Here is an 18,225-nt window from a genome sequence, read left to right on the forward strand (position 1 = left end):
GGGTTGCACTTGTATGCATACCGGTACTTTACATTATTATATCATAAAGTGTGATGATGTAAATGCTCATTATGTATTGTAAAGTAATACTTTACTATTCTGTTCATAATTAGCCATATTATGCTACTCCCGTTGATTTCTAACAAATAAATTATGCTTGTCATATATCCCATGTCCACTGGAGGGCAGAGGTTGCCTTTATATGTGGTTCAAAAACGGTGACGAATCGCAAACGGAAGTTCCCTGTTTGCTGCACGTCGCGTGTGAGGGAGGGCGAGGAGGACACAAGAACGATGTTGAGTAAAGTGGTCGGACAGAAATATGTGTCCATGGCTAAGTCGTGGTAAGGTTCCGTTTTTCAAACTTTGCTTTCACGAGAACAAAAAATTAGTATGCTGAGCGTTTCAGGGACAGAACCACCTTAAATCGTCAGTTAGCATTTAGCCTAGCTGAGGTCACAAACAAAACATCGTTGACGTTTTACGTTTTAAAAGAGGCTCTTTCGAAATGACATTGGGGCACATTTCATGACCTGACTATATATGTGTTCGTTATCATCGTGTTGTAATATTAATACATCTTGGAAATACAATACACGTGATACGATTATTGCTTTTTAATTGTAATTTTTCCAATTTTGTGACCTTTTTTTCGGGGGCTGGAGGTGCTGTGAGAGTTTTCTCCACTCTACGCCTTGGCGCGACGAATATTGGGGAAGCAGAATGACGAAGCGCACAATTGTGTTTTAGTTGTACAGAAGGCTATGTAGAGTATTTAATGACACGTATAACATGGTAAATATGTTCAACGTTTCCCTCACAGGATACCAACACTGGCTGTTTGGGGCACAGTGGGTGGCGTAGCTGTGGTCCACTTCACAGATTGGAGAGTTTTTTTGGACTACGTTCCCTACATCAACGGCAAATTCAAAAAGGACGAATAGTAGCGATCAGGTGAGCGCGGAAATCTATCCATCTATTGTTAGTTTGAAATGATGTAAATGTTAAATTTTTAATTCTCCTTTTTTCAAACATTCATTAAAGTTTGTTGTACTTTACTTCTTATCCTACTGTACGTTTAATGAGCAGTCTGCACAGCAAATGAGAATCTAGCCTCAACTACGAGTTACAAGTGTGGTCCCAGAACAAATTTCCTAATGATAGCAAGATATTCAATATCAACATCAGTAGCGCCAGACACTTTTTAAAAAATATATAAAAACATGAAATAAATATGGAACATAGTTAAAGTTAGCATGTAATCGTGGAATCATCACTGTAGATATCTTCCAATGGAAAATGTTGTGTAAGAATGTGTATCTTCCAAAAATACAGAAGAACTGCCCCCTTATGTTATGTATTTTGACATGTTTTTTTTTCCTGGCGTTGTTCTTGACAGTTTGTTGATGGATTCAACAGAGATTTTAAACAAAGACTGCTGCAGCCGCTATTTTACAATGCAGTGTATCACAGCCTGCACTTCCTATCCTGGTGGTCCAAAATGTCATCGTCATGATCATCATCGGCTGTAATGCATTTGGGGTTAAGCGGTTCTACCTCAACCCGAAAAACTTGAGTGGAAAGAATATGATTTTTTTTTTCTCACCAAATGTACTTTATGGGTTAGCTATTTATTTTTCATCATTGTCAACAAACGTTGAGCTGCCCTTCAAGCAATGTTCGGGAAGAGGAACTAATAAAATGAATGTGAAGTGTTATGTTCATTTGAAGTACAGTAGTTCGCTTGTTATTGTCCATCGAATTCAAATTTATCTTGAATGCAATTCATTAAAGGCCGTTGCCGCTGTAGGTCATGTTTCCATCTTAAATCTTTTGATGCTTCATCATATTGTTAGTAATGTTTTGGCCATACTTTTTAGATTTCTTTTTGCAAGGTGTGTCAGTTATTTTTTGTATCTTACACATGTGAGTGTGTTTCAAAAATACAACTTTATTCCTATAACATGCCATTTATGATGAAAAGGATGCCTTCTTTTTCAAACAAACATTCTATAAAAATAAGCCTTTTATTCTCTGAAAAAAATGTGATTTAATTCCTGTATTAATATACAATATACCATGCAGGGATGTCAGACTCACAGTATGTGATGCGTCACAAGTGGCGCTTTTAACGTGAAACCGTGGCATTCACTGATAAATGTTTTTAACAGTAATTACTAAAGTGTAGGAGGAGTACCAATCGTGGTGTGTCGGCTCCCTCGCAAACCACTGATGTATAACAGTATTTGACTACTTTTTTTTAGCAATGTCACGACATTTTATTAATGTGGACCCCCAAGAGTCCCTGGACCCGAGTTTGGTCCCCTCTGCCTACCACTTTTCACCATCGTCACTTCCGCACTAGTTCAAGTGAGTCCCGCGGATGGATTACAGTTCAATCGAGGGGGTTACGTGGCGGGCGGAGTGATCTTCGCCTGTAAAGGTCCTGTTTGAGGAATGGTGATCGATAAATAAATTTCACGGTGCAAATTCATGACAGCGATAGCATAGTTGCTAGTTGACATTTGCTACTTTTTAAGAACCGGTTTCGACTCCACGCCGAACGGGGACATTTGGGAGTATGGAACGGAAAAGGTAGGAGTTAAACGGTTTTACACTACAGGGAGTTTTTTTCCCCCCCAATGAAAGTTTGCTCAGCAGGAAATACGTATGAGTACCTACGCGCGTCTTGCAAGGTGCAAACTTAACAAATGGAGTTGTTCTCCCAACACCAACGTTGGAGATAACCAAATCCTTGTTAGTAGTTTTATTATGTACAGTAACGTGACTTCTGCTGAGTGTTTAGTCGTACAGAACTCGGCGTGGTCTGCCGTTCCTGCTAGCTTGATTAGCTAGCCAAGTTTCATTGTTTACACACGCTCGAGTTGAGCGACGTCGGCTTCTTGGAACAAAACACTCACCAAGTTGAGATCCCTTTTACATGTGAAAGCGTTTGGTATTTGTTGCTCGGCGCAGAACTATCGTGGAGAATCTAGCTAGCTTTGTGTGGTATGGGTCCTCCCATTATCGAGTTATGTGCATCTTAATCAGCGTGTGCGTTTTTTGACGTGGACCAGAACAACATTGGGATTGTATACTGTGTGCATAAGAACATTATGGAGAAAAAAAAACCTAGAACAGTTTAGTGGTTGTGTCGTCCGAGCAAAATTGTTTTTTCGTTTTGTTTTTCTCCTCCGAGTCACCATGCTCAACGTGAGCTGCTTTTACAATGCTTCGGCTTGATGAAGACGGTGTGGGCGTGGACGATTATGATTGACGTCTTCACTCACCTGTCATTGCGCTTCTTAGCTAAGCAAAGTGACACCCTTTATAGCGACCGTAACTGGCAAGAATCAGAGGTGTCAAAAGTAATAACGTCAATAACTTTACTTATAAAACATCTAAAAACCACGCGTAGGAATTTGACAGATAAAAATAATTAAAACAAACACCGTCAAATTAGAGTAAAACAGTGCAACTTCATTTCGTCTACATATGTCATCCACCCTTTTGTTTTGTCTGCTACTTAGGGAAGCCCTTCTCTGATTGGATGACAATTTTCAGGTAAAAATATCTGTCAATAAACTTTAACTGTAAACTGTACGAGCTGTACATTCCGAGGGCTTCTCCACGTCAACGTACAAAAATTACCACGTTTCAAACGCCGTCACATTCCTTAAAAGTTCGACGTGATTAGTGCTTGGTGCAAATGGGACATTCGGGCAGGAGAAAATGTCATCAATTGTTTTTCGTGAAATGATTTGTTATGGAATATTTTTGCGTTATTTGAAGTGCTTGTTCAATGTTTTCAGAAAATTCCACAAAGAAGAATCTCTCTCTGATAGCGTTAAGAAAAACTGACCATGATCAGCTCACACAATGAAGTCATAAATTCTTGTGTCATTTTCATCGGTATAATCAAGTTTATATGTGTGTTTTTCCTCTGCAGTGTACCAGTCAGGCGTGTCCTCGGCAATCCACAGACAGCGCGGGGTCCAGCCAACAACTTTCACATGGAGGAGGCCGGCCAGTCTCGTGCTGCACATTTAGTTCTTACTAAAGTCCAGCGAAGTGGGCACAAACACCATGATGTCAACCATCAAATCAGGGTGAGAATAAACAGATTTAGACTCTCTTCTCTTGCTTCCCCCCCCCCTCCATTTTTTTTAACAATGATGTTATGATCTTGAACAGAATGGTGCCTTCCAGAGTGCTCCACGCCAGGGCTGCAACTCTCGCCTATTTTTTAGAATCGAGTATTCTACCAGTTATTCCATTTAGTAATTCCGCTCGTTTGAACTCTTACAATCGAGTGCTGCTGTAATTCACTGAAGGAATCTCTCACACTTCAATTTGCATGATTTAACCACAGAAACAACCTTTAGCGGCTGACCAACGCTTTACTTTCTCGTGTCAGAGAAAGAGAAACATTAGTACTTTGTACATATCCTAAATTTAGTCTTTTCGCAAAAGGGCACTCAAGTGAGCCCTCCCAGTAAAAAAAAAAAAAAATCATCATCGTAAAAAATGGTTTACCGTGCCTATGAAAAGTGATCTACAATGGTGTCCATCGTCTGCAGTCAGTTATTGTTTTACAATGGGGAAGAATTAAATTAGGCTGTTTCGACACAGAGGGAGCCAACTGAGCTCATGCTGGCAAACGTATTACGACGGTGAGATTTATTGAATTGAAATCTACCGTTAACACTCATATATCACCCCGACGACATTGCCCATATATCTTTGACCATTGTGTTGTTCCAGTTTGTGGTAGTTTATTCATCTATCAGTGGAGTATGCGCAATATTATCGTCACACCTCCTTAAAGTACGTTGATGTCAAAACTCATCATAAATTTTTCTGTCGTCATTTTAATTCACAGGAATGGAAACACGGCGACACCTTGACTTACAACATGCTCAATTTGAATTTATCGAGTTATGAGCCGTTGCTGGGACGATTTCTGCTTTGCGGTGCAAGCAAACAATTTGACTCGAGTGTCAGCTTCAGCCAGTCGACCACTAGATGGCACTAGCAAACTTCACAACAGAGGTTGCAGCTAACAAATTGTAATCAAGGAATCTGAGGAATAAGTCAATCTCCTCGCAGGAAGGCAAGGAGAGCCCAAATCACTGATGCACTTTCAGCTAGCTCTTAGTTAAAAGGAATCAAGCCAATTCAACTTTCTGACATCACTCAATAGGCCATTGAATGAATGGCACACTGTCAACACTGAATATAGTCCATTTCAAACAGTAATTAGACTTCATTAAAAAAAGAATTTATTTCCTATCATTCTCGTATTTCATTCTGTTTTTATCCAGTACTCTGCTATTTTTCTTTATTTTGAAGTCCTTTTGCAGGGTTAAAACGGCTACATTGAATTTCAATGAATTTCAATAGAGGGAGTTGATAATTCACGGTACCACTGTAAATTGATCCTCTCATTCCACGAAATTTGAAAAGAAATCATGAAATGCCATTTATGCTTACCGGTCAAGTACTAACAATAAACACGCAGTAAATCTGAGCATAACGTTTTTTTTTTTTTTTTTTTTTAATCCTTCAGTATCAGTACTTAGGTGTTTTGTCATATGTCTGCTTTCAAAAGGCCAAGCCAGACTTGAACACAACACTGCCTGTTCGACAGACGGCCTCCATCTTCAAGCAGCCAGTGACCAAAGTAACAAATCACCCTAGCAACAAGGTGAAAACAGACCCGCAGAGGGCTGTGGACCAACCAAAGCAGGTGAGGCGGACGACGTTTGATCATTTGTTTCATGGTGGGAAGATAATGATGCCGCAGTCTTTGCAATGTTTCCTTTGATCTCATCTACATTGCCCATTTTACACTCTTGGACTCTTACTTTTTTTTTTTTTTAAAGGGCATGTTCACATGCTTATGTTGCTGTAAAAAGAAAAAAAATGTATCTAGATGACCTTGACCTCCTTTTAGCTATGAAGTGTGCTAGATCACAGCTATTCACTCAGCACAGTCACAGGGGTTGTTCACCACCGAGCAGATTTTTACCAACTTGGTCCACTTGAGCACCAGGTAGTCCCCAAGGACCACGCAATTAGCCTGCAGGCATGTTCTACTAATAGCTTGCCAATTCAGGGACATTGTGATTTCCACATTGGTGTTTCAACATAGGATGTTTTAGTCCGTTTTGTTTTATGGGTCAGTTTCGCGTGAAAACTTCTACCAGGAAGTGACAAACAGCTTGAAGCGAGTACACTTTCCTTGGAGCGAGAGTCTTGTTCATGATATTATACGACGGGCACAAAGGGACGTCGCAAAGTTTTTCGGTACTTTTCAAATGTGTTGAAAGTGTGCGGAAGGAGTAAAGGGATTTTAAGCAAATGATAGAGCCCATCGTGGGTTCACTGTAAACGGAATAATATTGTCCATTGTCATTTTGTCAGCTTTGACAAGTTTGTGGTTTGAATCGCAGCTGTTCTGGGAAAGGAAGCTGAGTGGGTTAAGTGCCTTTGACATTGCAGACGAGCTGGTGAAAACCATGGATCTCCCCAAAGGCCTACAAGGTGACCACATTTGGGGGGGGGGGAGAACCCAACAACGCTTGTGGGTTTCCAAGTGACGCCTTTTCAACAATCTTGGTCTTTCGGCCCATCCTCAGGTGTGGGGCCTGCGAGTTCTGACAAAACGCTGCTGTCCGCCATCGCTAGCGCCCTCCACACAAGCCCCGCACCTGTCACCGGCCAGCTCACGGCGGCCGTGGAGAAAAACCCGGGAGTGTGGCTCAACACCACGCAGCCTCTCTGCAAGGCGTTTGTGGTGACAGATGAAGATATCAGGTGACACACTATTTATTTTTTAATTTCTATAATAAAAATGCCGCTGCTCAAGCGAAGCGGTGTGCCCATTAAAACGCAAAACTACCTTGCAGGCCATACCATCGAGGCCAATAGTGCCGACATTCTCCTCACAAAAAATGCACTTATTATAAACATGCTTCCGTGAAGGCGCAACCGTCACGCACCGATTGTCTCAGATTATCACAATCGAAAAACAACAAAAACACTGAAAACAGTCCACAATGTGTCCACACGATGTACAATAAGCATTAAGGGACAAAAAAAAAGGTTGTCGAAATACGGGGGCTGCATCGAAAGATTATTTTAGTAATCGAGTCATCTGTCGATTTTCCACCATGCCCAGTAGTCTTGTATGAATAAAGTGCAAACAACATGCCGGTTGTCGCCGTTTCGAAGGACGACGTGAACTAATTAAAGGTGCACATTGAAGGCGGTTGAATTCCCTTTTGTCTGTGACCTTCAGGAAGCAGGAGGACCTCGTGCAGAGTGTGAGGAGGAGGCTGGAGGAAGCCCTCATGGCGGATATGTTGGCTCATGTTGAGGACGCCGCTGTGGTCGCGCCACCCAGCACGGTGGAAAACGACGACGATGGCGGCGGCGAAGAAAAAGAGAAGGGGGCTGAGCGGGTGGAAAAGGAGGAGTTATAGCCAAGGTACACAAAATGGCTGTTAATTCCAGTAGTGCTGACTGATTTTTTTCTTACGTCGTTTACCACAACTTCAGCTGAAATCATCAATTATCCGGGAGGGGATTTTTTTCTCCATAGTTTTTGTCACTACTTCAACTAAAATAAAACTGAAACTTTTTTTCTTTGTCAACTGAAAAGGTGCTCTAAGTCTCAGCTTTTACCTCCATCGATTTTTCAGCGGATATGTTTGGTGCTGCACACTATCCATTCGGTGTCGTTTTCATCACACAGCTGCTCAACAAGCGCAAAAACAACCTGGTGTATGTGAACTGTAAAATATCTCTAAATGTGCGTCCATTTGTGAAGAACAACACGACTTTGTTTCATATCCCCACCGCCACTTAAGTGATATTTATGCAAAGGAGCATAGAGAAGATTGTGGACTCACTACATGCATGCTGTACTTTCGCGCTCTCTAACGTTACACTTAGAGAGCTCAGATAGTTTCGTGGCTTTCAAATATTCTTGATGGTTTACAATAACTTTAGGTCATGTTATGTCATGTCGCTCTACAATGTAAGAAACACTGATACTTAACTACTGTACATGAATCCAATATTGTTAAATAAATGCATCTTTTGGACATTGGCGTATTCTGTTTGATGGGTTTGGGGTTCGGTCCAAGCAAGTAGCACCATTTATTCCAAAATCCTTCATATGCAGCTGAAGGTCAGGACAACATGTTACTAGTGAGGGAAAGCTGGACTAGATGACAGCTGCGTGCTACTCGTAATACTAATGACATGATGAAAATAGACTGCTGTAGTTAACATCTAGCACTTAACTAGTAGTGTACATTTTTGCCTCATTAGTAACAATTGAGTACTACTAGTACTACTCGTAACACCCTTTTGAGTGTGTAGCTGTTATCTAGCTGAAGATCTCGTCTATCCTTTGTCTTAACTAATAGGAAAATTCCAAACACGAATAGAACAATTCTCACAAGTAACTTTTTCTATTTCCACGATGACAGACGCTGGGCCTAGTCGCGTTCCCGGCACAGCACTCATTTACTTGCTGCTTATTAGTGGAAGCAAAGTGGCACCGGTAGTGGAAAAATGAACTGTCGGTAAGACACAAGATCTAGTAAATGTAATTCTCAAAATTGTGAGGGTTAAAGTTGTGAGGGATGCACATAATAGTGCATCTAAGATGGATTTGAATAGCAGACGATACAATTGAATGCTGGCTTTGAATGATCAAACACAAAAAAACGTTTGCTTGTTTTTAAACGAATAAATAAAGGGATGGCGGTCCGGTCGACCGACTGACACAATGGCAATGACAGCAGCCTTGGCTTTGCGTGGACGCTCTTCTCCCCATCGCCGCATGTGGCCTTTGAACCCATTGTTGTGTCGCGGGTGACGTCAGTGCCGTCGGAGCGAGCGAGCGGCGTGCGCCTGGCGAGACAAAGGCGTCGGAGAGAGCGAACGGGGTCACGGAGCGCCGAATCCCACTTTGTTTTCACCCCCCACCAAGTCACGCTCGGGTTCGGGGATCGCGTTCTCCCGACCATGAAGACACCCACGGGAGTCTTCGCACGGACACAGCTACGGGTGTCCTATTAACGTTTTTTTTTGTTTGTTTTTGGAGAACTCTGTTTTAACGCCCCCCCCCCCCCCACCCCAGTTTTAGCCCGCTAGGCGGCTAACGTGCTAGCTCAAAAGAAGGCTGCTCCTCCTCCTCCCTTCCTCCTCTTCTTCCCGGCTTACTTTCTCATCTGTTCCTGAAGGACCGAGGCGACCGCAAAGCAGGGCAGAGCGAGTCGACAAAGTGGGGATAAAGTAAGTTTGGACGTTTTGATTGCATTTAGGAATTCGAGTGTGAGCGTGCGTGTGTGTTTTAAAAGGAGTTCCACAGTGGAGCTAGCTTAGCTCCCAAACAAAGGGGTAGGCAACGTGACTGAGTGTGGAGGAGCTAGCCCGCTAACAGGCTAGCCGGAGCTAACAACACCACTTCTGACACTTTTCGTCGCCTTTTTTTCTTACCAATATTAAAGTGACTCGCAACACGTATCGTTTGGTGGTGTTTGCGTGGGGCGGAAGAATACGCATTGTGTGTTGTTTCAAGGAGCACTCTTTTCCTTTATCCCGACAAAGCTGGATGCTTGGAGTTGTCAGTCACAACAAGACAAAGCAAGGCGCCCAAAAAGCTGACACCTGCCCCAAAACATCCAATTTTCCACCCCCCCCCTCCTTTTCCCAAATTTATATCCTTTTTTGTTATCCTTTCAGAAGTGAGGCGAGCTCACCCAAAACAAGCAGGCATCCGTGATCTAATGTTGTATCCACGGAGAGACTATGCCTAGCCCTTTATTCCACCCCGACATTATGGACCACGACGTGGTGATCAGCAGCCAGCACAACGGGGTCGGTCTGCCCCGTGAAACGGACCAAGAATCCCGGGATGAAGATCACCAGGAGGTGCTCCGCTTCGCCCTGGACCAGCTGTCACTCATGGCCCTGGAAAAGGTAGACTGTGGAGGAGGAGGAGGCGGCGGCGGCGGGCTGGTCGACACACTGGATGGGACCCAAGCCCCAGCCTCGGAGGGCTACGTGGACCTACAAATTTCCCGGGATTCGCCGACCTCCTGCTCCCCGTCCCCGGAGTACTACGGCTCGGGCGGCTACCACATGGCCGGCGGCGCGCACCCGATGCTTCATGGGGAACAAAGCTCCTCCGTCCTCTGCAACCGAAAGAGAAGCGTCAACATGACCGAATGTGTGCCCGTTCCAAGCTCCGAGCATGTGGCGGAGATCGTGGGGAGGCAAGGTGAGACTTTAGCGGGCTTGTTTTGTCAGAGGGCTGCCCGGTGGTTCTTTGTTTGGGTGCTCGGAAGCCCCGGAAACGACTTGAGTTTCCAGACTAGGCTTGTGTGTCACCACAAACTGGCGCGGTCTTTACTGGGTTTAAAATGTCATATTTGCTGCAAATGGTGCGTGCTTTTCACACTGTTTTTGTACAATAGTTTGACAGATAGCGCGGCAGAGGGGGGAGGGGGAGGGTGGGACGAGGTCAGACAAAGCAGTCTGGACCTATCTTGCAGTCGGCACCAAACAAAAGAAATTGCCCCAAATGAACCTTGAACCGAAAAAAGGGGGCTCGGGTGGAAAGCAAGTGTCACCCATATGTTCCGAATATGCTTAAACGGCGCATTATTGTGCGAATGTGCGCTTTTGGGGGTGCCGAAATGTAGCAGACGGTCTCAAAAACACGGGACTGGGCGGTGTTACGCCCTGCACCCAAAAGCTCTAGCTCACGCCGTCTGTACGCCGTCGCTGCTCGCTTCGCCTCGCTCCAACTGAATTTCTCTTCCCCTTTGTCTCCGTCGCGCTCTCTCGACAGCGGCTGGCGCTTTTTTAGCCGCCGACTAGCTTGTCGCAGCCGCGGCAGCGTTTCCAGCATTGTTCTCTTTGTTTGAAAAAGCCATGCTTTTTGCTTCCCACAATGACATCACAGTTCGCGCCTCCTATTGGTCGCCTCTATGACGCGTCATCATTTAAAGGCACAGTGCTTCGCGGGCCCTAACAGCCAACAGAGAGGGTTAAGTCTGATGCTTCATTTGGAACACACCCCTTTAAATGTTTCATCGAAGTGGATAACCGCATATGTGTATGAACAGCTCTTTGAGCTTTATCCGAGATCGTGGATATCCAGCTTCACCAAGAATTTAAAGTAGCAAGAATGCTTTTAATATTTGTTGCATTAATTTAGCCGTTATTTTCCCTTAAAACCTGTTCGTTCAAATTTTATTTCTTGATCTCATTTGGTGGTTAATTGAATTTATATGAACAATAACATCTAAAAGAAAAAAAAACTATTCACATGCTCCATGATCGACATCGGCGATATGAGTCCAGATAATAAAAATTAGTTCTGAACTGTTGCTTTTTTTAATACAGGTTTACCACATGTTGAAGTGTGAAAAAAATAATACCTTTAGTTTAGCCACCAAAAAAATTTAACTTGTAAGTCAAGTTATGACAATGTATGTCATCTTATTATGTTGCACTTCCCCTAGTGGCCATCCTTGTATCTGCAGCATATGTGCCCACTTTACAATCACAATAACATGTTTTTTGATGAGTGTTTGTCATAAACCTGCCATGTTTTTACATCTGTTTCTCATACAGGTTGTAAGATCAAAGCGTTGCGGGCCAAAACCAACACTTACATAAAGACGCCTGTTCGCGGTGAGGAGCCGGTGTTCATCGTGACAGGGCGCAGGGAGGACGTGGAAATGGCCAAGCGGGAGATCGTCTCCGCCGCCGAGCATTTCTCCATGATACGAGCGTCCCGTTGCAAAGCAGGAGGGTCCGGAGGAGGGGGAGGTGGAGGAGGGGGAGGCTCACTTCCTGGACCACCGCACCTCCCTGGACAAACAACGATTCAGGTACTGCTGGACTGCTTACTTTTAATATCCTTCAAGCTAAATAAAAACCTGAAAGCGATAAAGTCTTGTCGTTTGTTACCACCAAACTGAGATGTATTTTTTCATGTAATTGGATCGTCAGCGGACATGTTTAAAAAGCAGTCAATGCACCTTTGTTTCGGCATCCCAGTAAGATGACATTGTTTTTTAAAATTGTTTTTTAAAGGAATCACTGTTAGTCCTTTGTGTGTAAAAAAATGCTTTGTGGATAAAATGTCCTCGTTGATTTACTTGCATTTGTGTTTGTTGTGGCCCAGGTGAGGGTGCCCTACAGAGTGGTAGGTCTTGTCGTAGGTCCAAAAGGAGCCACCATCAAGCGCATCCAACAGCAGACCCACACCTACATTGTGACACCCAGTCGAGAGAAGGACCCCGTGTTTGAGGTGACCGGCATGCCCGAGAATGTGGACCGGGCCAGGGAGGAGATCGAGACCCACATCACGCTGAGGACCGGAACCTTCGTCGACCTGCAGGGAGACAACGACTTCCACACCAACGGCACCGACGTCAGCCTAGAGGGCCTGGGCGCCCTCAGCGCGGGACTCGGGGCGTCCCTGTGGTCCCGGGCCGCCAACCACCATTCCGCTCCCCCGCCCCCTCCGCCCTCCCCGCCGCCTGCCGCCATGCAGATGTCGGTGAACCGTAAGATGTCTTCCTCGGTGGCCTATCACGCGCACAATGGAGCGATGAGTGCCGACGGCTACGGCGGGGGCCGCAAAGGCAACGAAGGGGCCAGCCCTACCAGCCCCTTCAGCACGAGTTCCAGCAGCGCCGGCGGAGGATTCACTTTCGGGGGCGACTCCACTCCGCTCCCTTCCTCAGACGAACTGGGCTTTGAATTCAGCGCTTCCAAGATCTGGGCCCCCTTCGTCAACGGCGCCAACAAATCGGGCGGCCCCTCGCACCCACAGCCGCCGCTTCGCCGCAACAGCAGCGGCCTGAGCGGCGGGGCCATCACTCCACGCTTGTCCCCGACGCTGCCCCAGGATGCCGGCGCCGGGCCCCCGGAGCACCCCTTGGCCCGCCGCGCCCAGAGCGACCCCCTGAGCACGCTCTCCTGGCTGCAGTCCAGCAACGCGGCAGGCGGCGGCGGCTCCTCCTCCTTTTCCGGGGGCTCCAGCTCCAGCTCGGGCGGCTCGTCCACAGGTTACTCCTCCTGCTCGGCGTCCTCGCTGCCCGGCGGCTCACCCACCGACTCGGAGGGCGGCGCGGGCGGCGTGGGCCTCAGCTCCGGGATGCTGACTCGGCTGAAAGGCGGGCCGGGCCCTGGCGTGGTGGGCCTGGTGGGCGCGGGCCCCGGGGTCAACAGGGACTGCTTTGTGTGCTTCGAGAGCGAGGTGACGGCCGCCCTGGTGCCGTGCGGCCACAACCTCTTCTGCATGGAGTGCGCCGGGCAGATCTGCCAATCGGCCGAGCCCGAGTGCCCCGTGTGCCACACGCCCACCACGCAGTGCATACGCATCTTCTCTTAATAGCGGCGGGAGCGTGCGCCGTGGGGGAGGCTCGGATTCACACTAATAACCCTTGAACGCAAAGTGGACCATTATAATAATGCAGCATTACTAGAGACAATGATGCTGAGGAATAATAATAATAACAATGACGCTATGGATTTATTTGGAGACCGTCTCTCGGTGGTGAAACTAGTGTCTTATCTCTCTTCAGGCCTTCATTTTGAACTCCTCGTATCTCTTCTTCCTTCTCTTCGTCTTTCCTTTTGACTGCTTTTGTACTTGGCAGATATTTTTCCATGAAGCTGACAGATGAGGCCTGCACTTTTCTACTTGCGTCCCCCTCATGCCTCCACTTTCTTGCGCTCTTTCTTTGTCCTGGCGCCCTTCTTTGTGACATTAATCCAGAGGTGTCAAACTCATTTTTGTTATGAGCCGCATTGTACTTCTGCTTTCCCTCAGTGGGTCCTTACGGCTTCTGGCAAAATGTCGATACTCAAAAGGTTTGGGGTATTTTGACCGTTTTTCATTTTCTGCCAACAAATGTCCTAAATTGCAATATTTGAGCTGTGGTGCCTTGAGATACAACTTACATACTGTATGTTCCTGCACCACGCTTATAACGCAAAACACGTGAAGGACATACAGATATATTGGAATGAGCTGTAGACGCAGCTCCTCTCTTGGCTTCTCAGTACAGTAGTGATAGCGGTTCTTTGCTGAGGATCAAGAATATACATCCTTGAGTATTGTGATATTATCTCTTTACGCGTGTTGCTGGTTGTGTTCAGATATGTTATATAAAGGGTAACAACAGTGCCACATAGATGCCAGTTGTTTGCCCGTGTCGAGAGAGGTTCCCACTGTGTGTTAGCAATAAGGTAGCGCAGGCTATGCGGTTGTTTGACAGCAAATTTCAGCTGAGACTGGCAATAAACAGCCTGCGGCTTCTAATTTTTAAGATGATTTACTAATTTTGTCTGGCAAACTGCCATTTGTTGTGTCATCTGTTTGCATGATGCCTGATGGCTTGGATCTGGAAAACCTTTTTGAAGTTGGTCACTTGTATCTCAAGGCGCCACTTTGAAATTTGGGAGTTGTCGGTACCGCTTGGTTGTAGAATAAAAGAAATGCTCATTTGACCTCAAAGTAATCCTGTCAATGGCAGAGTTAGCGACACCGATCATTTTGCAGAAGTCTCTGGAGCTGTGTGACCATTAACAAATTACTGGGTACCACATTTTCAAATCAGGAGTCAAGGAAAAGCGCTTCAAGTATTGTTCATTTATTTAAAAAAAAAAAAAAACAGTAGTTAGTAACAACACAACAACAACAACAAAATGCTTCCAATAACCATGAAAAGTCTAGACGGCTCGCAATAGTAAGACAAATTTGAGTGCAAAACCACAAAAGACGCATAAAATTAGGTAAAAGGCCAGGTCAGACTTGCGGATCTTGAGTTTGACACCTATGACATTAATCTGATTGTTTGGTGTGTTGTTGCCCCCCCGCCCTCCCGTGACCCAAATTCCCCAAGCCTTCGTGTTGTGGCCTCATAGACCGAAAGTAGCCATCAAGCGATGCCAAATGTCTGTAGAGGTGATCACATTGTCTCTGCTGGTGGAGTCCAGTCAAACATCATTTGACAATCGTGTGTCTGTGTGTCTTTAAGTCACACAAACCATGACATCCCACCTTTTCATTGTCTGGCTGTTTTTCTATCTTCTAGGGTGTGTGTGTGTGTGTGTTTGAGAGACTGCTCTGGTTCACCTCCCCCCATGAGTCTCCAAGGCTGGATCTGATCCATCCACGCCCTCCCCCACACATGCATACGCACACACTTCTCCCAGTCCACCCACATCCTGTCTGTTCCACTTGCACGGGCTCCTAAAGTGCTTTCTGACTGTGGAGGCGTGCGCACTACCGTATGAGTTTGTTTGCTTGTGCGTTGCTGTGTGAGAGAGCGACCGCGTGAGCTTGTTTTGTGTAATCAGTGTGAGAGCAGTGTAACCGAGAGAACATGTGCTGTGTGAGAGGGGCGCGTTTCGGAGTGTGTTTATGCGAGGATGTGATATGTGCGTGTTGCTGTGTGAGAAGAGTGTGTCAAGCAATGTATGTGCGTGTTCTTTCGGTGTGTTTTCGTTCCCGTGACAAGAGTGCTTGCATATGTGTTGTCGTGTGAGAGTACATTGATGTGAGAATGTTCTTGAAAGGGAGAGTGCGTGGAGTGAGAGTATGTGTTTATTTGTGTGAGTGAGAGAGAGCGCTCTGAGAGAGTGCATGCCCTGTCAGAGAAGCATTTGAGTGAGTTTGTGTGTTACTGTGTGAGGGAGAGATTGTGTTGCTGCGTGAGTGACACCGTTACCACGAGAGTGTGTTTGTATAACTGTGAGAGGCGCGTCAGTGAATGTGCGGCGGGTGTACCCGATTGTGCTTCTGTGCGTGGACATCGCTGAGAGGGGGAGTACTTGTGTGTTTGTGTGCGCCCTGTGAGTTGCCGTTCTTTGCGAGAGAGTCTGTTACTGTAAGAGGGAGGGATGCGATGTTTGCTCCAACAAGGAAGTCTTGTTTCAGGGGAGTTCCCTTCCAATGCAAAAAAAAAAACCAACCAAACCCACGACAGGTCAATTGAAGTATTTTCCATGCACTGTCAACGCCCCTCCCCCTCCAACCTTAGCCCCTCCCCCCGCCATCTGAACAACACAAACAGCTCGTAGTGTTTTGGTTTGGGTCTTCCGCCCACTCCGCATGCATTTGTGGTGCACTATACGGACCCATTTTTTTTCCCCCCTCTCTCTAATCTGGTGTGACCTTGCCTCCTTTTATAGCGTTTGTATGCGGAATGTGCTGGAAACGTGAAGAAGCCATGACAAACTCAGTTGCGGTGACATTAAAGGGCTTCCTCCTAAGTTAGATTTTTGGGGCTGGCCCAAAGTAGGAAGACTCGACTGTATCCTTTCTGGCAGCTAATGGCTATCACCCACCCAGGGCTTCCACACACACTCTTTGTGTTCCAATCCCAGCAAGCTGCAGAATATTGAGATTGACCTTGGACGCAATTGTCATGAGGGATTCGAGAAAGGCAAAAAGGCCGATTGATGCTGAGCCTATTACAAGAGTGCATCTGTGGTGAACTGATTTGATGTCCCCCTTGGACCACTGGCGATGTTGTTTCGGGCGCATCTTAAGAACAGGAAATTTCAAGTTGTGTTGTTTGAGTCCATGTGGCCAATGAGAGAATGTTAGGCTTAATGTACAGTACTTTCATTGTTTAAAAAAAAAAAAAAGAAAACAGGTACAATTTTTTCAAATTGACTGCTGATTTTTATTTTTTTAAGCCCAATGTGTTCCCCTTCCCCCATTTTCTCGCTTAAAGGTTTGAAAACAGGGTTTCCTGAGGCTAACCTGACCTCTGACCTTTCTTTTTTCTGATTGGAAGGGTGGGGGGGATTCAAAGACAAGCCTCGCCAACGAAAGGGGGGCAGGGCGCGCAGCCGGGGGGAGACTCCACTCAAGCGGCCACCCCCACTCGCCTATTTTTGCTTTAATTCTCTTTTGTACGCTGAACCAAAATGTAAACCATGTCAGCAGAAGTACCTGTGTGTGTAAATATCGGAACAATCATCTGCGTCTTGTTTTCGCAAGCAAACGAGCTTGTTTGAAAACAAAAACTTGTATCATTATTTGTAAGTTAACCATCTGCATGTCATTAGCCCATTTTTCAGATTTAAAAAGAAAAAACTTTTTACACATTTTATTTTTACAATTGATTTGCTTACCTAAATATCCCAGACAATAATGTGACCGTTTATTACTTAAGATTTATTTTTGTTTTCATTTTTTTAATGTTTTCATTTTCTGTGTACTACATATAAGCAATTTATAACAAAATGAGAAAATTATTGAAGAAAATTTTAAAATTGAAATATATTTTATTTGAAAGTTTATGGACCTTTTAACCGAGAGCCGGGAAAAATTGTATCAAGGTATGATTTGAGCTGGTTTGACGGTTATGAGAAATGTATCAAGAGTTTTATTTTTTATGCTTCTTTAACAAAGTCTTGGTTTTTGGTTTAATTTTTTACTGTAAGATGATAACTTGCGTCTTGTTTTTATTTGTGCTGAGATGGGACACGGTCTTCAGCAGGCATAAAAATAAAACCTTTTGTACCTTGACACTGAGCATACGCTGACCTTATTTCAATGGTTTGAGGTGATGTGATTGTCGTTCTAGGGCGAATGAAACTGGAGAGTAAATAATTATTTTCCATTAGAAAGAAACAACACAAAATGGATACGGTACATGCCGCCAGAACCTACCAAATGGCTGCGAAAGGCATTACGGTATTATTGTTCCTTCTGGGTGCAATTGGCATAGTCGTCCGCCAGATGTCGCCATTTCCACCAAGATGTCTGGCAAAGGCATCAAGTGAAAAATAGGCAAAGCGTGTGAACTGGAAGGAATGATTAGATTTTCAGGCGGGCATTTTGGTGGAAAGCAACAGAGTATTTTTGGGGGCAAATGGCTTTTTTTTGCCTTGTAGATTGATTCTCTCAACATTTTGTCGCATGAGTGTGACATCTGCTGTCGGCGTGATTGATCGTCCGCGTCCAACCCAGTCAGCAAAATTGGTCTGGCCCATCTCTGGGGCAGACACGGCTCGTACACTCGGCCCACATACCTCAATGAATGACGGTCCTGCAGTGGCCCACGTCTGGCATCCATGATGTGGGCCGCATTCGGCCCAGATCTGAGCCACATTGTAAAACCATATCTGGCCCTACTCCGGCCCGATGCTGGGCCAGAACAGGTTC

General features: G+C 45.3%; 3 protein-coding genes across 3 annotated transcripts; all 3 read left to right on the plus strand.

Annotated features, from left to right (window-relative positions):
• The first annotated feature begins 234 nt into the window (after nucleotides 1-234).
• On the plus strand, nucleotides 235-1,808 carry uqcr11 (ubiquinol-cytochrome c reductase, complex III subunit XI). The gene is made up of 3 exons (XM_086130165.1): nucleotides 235-343; nucleotides 823-953; nucleotides 1,399-1,808. Exons 1-2 carry the CDS (start codon nucleotides 294-296, stop codon nucleotides 941-943), a joined length of 171 nt encoding a protein of 56 aa, XP_085986291.1. The 5' UTR covers nucleotides 235-293; the 3' UTR covers nucleotides 944-953; nucleotides 1,399-1,808.
• Nucleotides 1,809-2,400: 592 nt separating this feature from the next.
• On the plus strand, nucleotides 2,401-8,110 carry LOC147195233 (methyl-CpG-binding domain protein 3-like). The gene is made up of 6 exons (XM_086130024.1): nucleotides 2,401-2,594; nucleotides 3,949-4,108; nucleotides 5,611-5,748; nucleotides 6,455-6,545; nucleotides 6,641-6,818; nucleotides 7,303-8,110. The coding sequence occupies exons 1-6, from the start codon at nucleotides 2,581-2,583 to the stop codon at nucleotides 7,484-7,486; spliced, it is 765 nt and encodes a 254-aa protein (XP_085986150.1). The 5' UTR covers nucleotides 2,401-2,580; the 3' UTR covers nucleotides 7,487-8,110.
• A 1,717-nt stretch (nucleotides 8,111-9,827) lies between these two features.
• On the plus strand, nucleotides 9,828-17,586 carry LOC147195234 (RNA-binding protein MEX3B). Its single transcript, XM_086129724.1, has 3 exons — nucleotides 9,828-10,299; nucleotides 11,661-11,920; nucleotides 12,217-17,586. Exons 1-3 carry the CDS (start codon nucleotides 9,828-9,830, stop codon nucleotides 13,429-13,431), a joined length of 1,947 nt encoding a protein of 648 aa, XP_085985850.1. The 3' UTR covers nucleotides 13,432-17,586.
• The last annotated feature ends 639 nt before the right edge of the window (nucleotides 17,587-18,225 follow it).

This window comes from Hippocampus guttulatus, chromosome 14 (assembly GCF_054856545.1).
Source record: "Hippocampus guttulatus isolate MCC_2025c chromosome 14, RoL_Hgut_1.0, whole genome shotgun sequence".
NCBI classification, from domain to species: domain Eukaryota; kingdom Metazoa; phylum Chordata; class Actinopteri; order Syngnathiformes; family Syngnathidae; genus Hippocampus; species Hippocampus guttulatus.

Excerpts from the sequence above, each read along its gene's own strand:
- LOC147195233 (XM_086130024.1), top strand. Across the intron at positions 4,109-5,610 it reads ATGTCAACCATCAAATCAGG|GCCAAGCCAGACTTGAACAC; the intron begins GTGAGAATAAAC and ends TGCTTTCAAAAG. Across the intron at positions 5,749-6,454 it reads CTGTGGACCAACCAAAGCAG|CTGTTCTGGGAAAGGAAGCT; the intron begins GTGAGGCGGACG and ends TTTGAATCGCAG.
- uqcr11 (XM_086130165.1), top strand. The coding sequence starts at position 294 with ATGTTGAGTAAAGTGGTCGGACAGAAATATGTGTCCATGGCTAAGTCG. Across the intron at positions 344-822 it reads GTGTCCATGGCTAAGTCGTG|GATACCAACACTGGCTGTTT; the intron begins GTAAGGTTCCGT and ends TTTCCCTCACAG.
- LOC147195234 (XM_086129724.1), top strand. The coding sequence starts at position 9,828 with ATGCCTAGCCCTTTATTCCACCCCGACATTATGGACCACGACGTGGTG. Across the intron at positions 10,300-11,660 it reads GGAGATCGTGGGGAGGCAAG|GTTGTAAGATCAAAGCGTTG; the intron begins GTGAGACTTTAG and ends TTTCTCATACAG. Across the intron at positions 11,921-12,216 it reads CTGGACAAACAACGATTCAG|GTGAGGGTGCCCTACAGAGT; the intron begins GTACTGCTGGAC and ends GTTGTGGCCCAG.